Source organism: Alligator sinensis, unplaced genomic scaffold, assembly GCF_000455745.1.
Source record: "Alligator sinensis unplaced genomic scaffold, ASM45574v1 scaffold150_1, whole genome shotgun sequence".
Classification (NCBI taxonomy): domain Eukaryota; kingdom Metazoa; phylum Chordata; order Crocodylia; family Alligatoridae; genus Alligator; species Alligator sinensis.
In genome coordinates, this window is record NW_005841840.1 from 4,156,131 (window position 1) to 4,157,774 (window position 1,644).

The 1,644-nt window shown below is 49.9% G+C and overlaps 1 protein-coding gene across 1 annotated transcript in view; it reads right to left on the reverse strand.

Moving 5' to 3' along the window:
* Nucleotides 1-1,634, reverse strand: part of PLK4 (polo like kinase 4) — a 21,783-nt gene extending 20,149 nt beyond the window's left edge. The window contains exons 1-2 of the mRNA XM_014520316.2: nt 1,538-1,634; nt 1,359-1,454 (exon numbers count right to left, since the gene is read on the reverse strand). Coding sequence (XP_014375802.1) covers nt 1,359-1,454; nt 1,538-1,603 — 162 coding nt within the window. The 5' untranslated portion in view covers nt 1,604-1,634. The remainder of the gene's footprint in view (nt 1-1,358; nt 1,455-1,537) is intronic.
* Nucleotides 1,635-1,644: the final 10 nt, after the last annotated feature.

Below are 1,644 nucleotides of genomic sequence, written 5' to 3' on the forward strand. Positions count from 1 at the left end.
CTTCATAAAAGGCTAAAAAGAGTGAAGGACAATTCTACTTTGACTTGGAGTAATGGTATGATTTAAGCTTTTAAAACTACTTACTGCTCCTAGTAAACACTTTGGAATAATGTAACTTAAAAAAGCAGTTATACAAGCAAATCAAGATAAGCCAACAAAAAGAGATGAAAACATAGGTAAATATTTAGGCACATTCAGTTACATATTTATATAATTCTAAAAATCCTCTGGAAAAAAAAAATTAGGCAGACAAACCTTGACAGGTTGCACACTTTCTACTAGAAGCTTTGGCATACAATATGCCAAAAAGTAATATGAACAGGTAAAGCTTATTAAATAAAAACAAGTATTTTTCCCCATAAAATAAAACCAGTCAAGAAAGGACCAAAAAAAAAAAAAAAAAAAGCAAGCAGCTAGCTGGATCACAAGGAGGTTATTATCTGAAGGTGGATGAAATTTTTTCAGCCCACCCTGAACTGAAGTCTTGATGTGCAAGCTGCTCTGTGCAAGACCTTTGTGGCATCAAACCAGTCAGGTCTTTCGAACGAGAACTCTTTGGGGCCAGTGTTAAAAGCTTGACCTTCAACTGATGTAGGCTGTCTTTGCTCAAAAGGATTTAAATGAAAACATGACAGCTTGCACCAGCTGTAGATCAAGCCCGGTTCCTCTGCACCCTTGCTCTGCGCTCGGTAGGATGAAGACGCAAAGAGACCGGAACCCCTCGGTGTTACCTCACACCTTACTTGACGGTGCCTAGCTTCTTATGGGCAGACCTGAAGAAAATGTTGCACTGAAAAGCTGATCTAACTCTATTTCAACTACCCAGGTGGTCCAGTAACACCACCCTAATCAATCCTTGACTCTCAAACCAAATCCCAACAGAAGGCTTGAATGGACCCCACTGAGAGGCAAGCAGGGGAAGGGGTGGTTTGGGGAGGGGGACACCACCAGTGCTTGGAGCTATCCTTCCCGCTTTTCCTCAGCATGACCTCATTTATGGCCCCATTTCTTCAGCATGGCCCCTTACTCCAAACTCACAGCCCCCATCCCCATCTGCTGATGTTGTGACCCCATTTAGGGTCATGACCCACAGTTTGGGAACTGCTGGCTTAGAGTCAGAGAAGCCTGGCTGGAGGGGACCCCCAGAGTTCACCTAACTCCAACCCCCTGCCTGAGGCAGGATCATCCCTCTCCAAACAACCCCATACACCCACCACCAAAGCCCCACACAAGACCGGACCCAACACCGCACAAACCTAACCCCTCACCGGCTGCAGCTCCGCCCGCTTAGTTGGGAGGCGCAGGCTGCACCAGGAGGGGGTTCGGCGTGGATGCCCGGGACCAGAAGCAGCACTTACCATCTTGATAGCTACCTCCAGGCCAGTTTTGCAGGACACGGCCCTGTAGACGCCAGCGAAAGACCCCTTGCCCAGCAGGTTCCCCACCTGGAAGTCCTGGAGCACAGAAACACTCGCGTCAGGGAAGGATGAGGGACCTGGGGATGGGACAGGATGGGTCCGGCCCGGCCTGGCCCTACCTGGATGGAGCTGTCCCCGGCCCGGCCACGGGCGCTGCCGGGGGTACTCCGCCGCCGCCGGGGCATCTTCCACGAAGCGCAGCGGCACCGGCCCGGCCCAAGGGGAC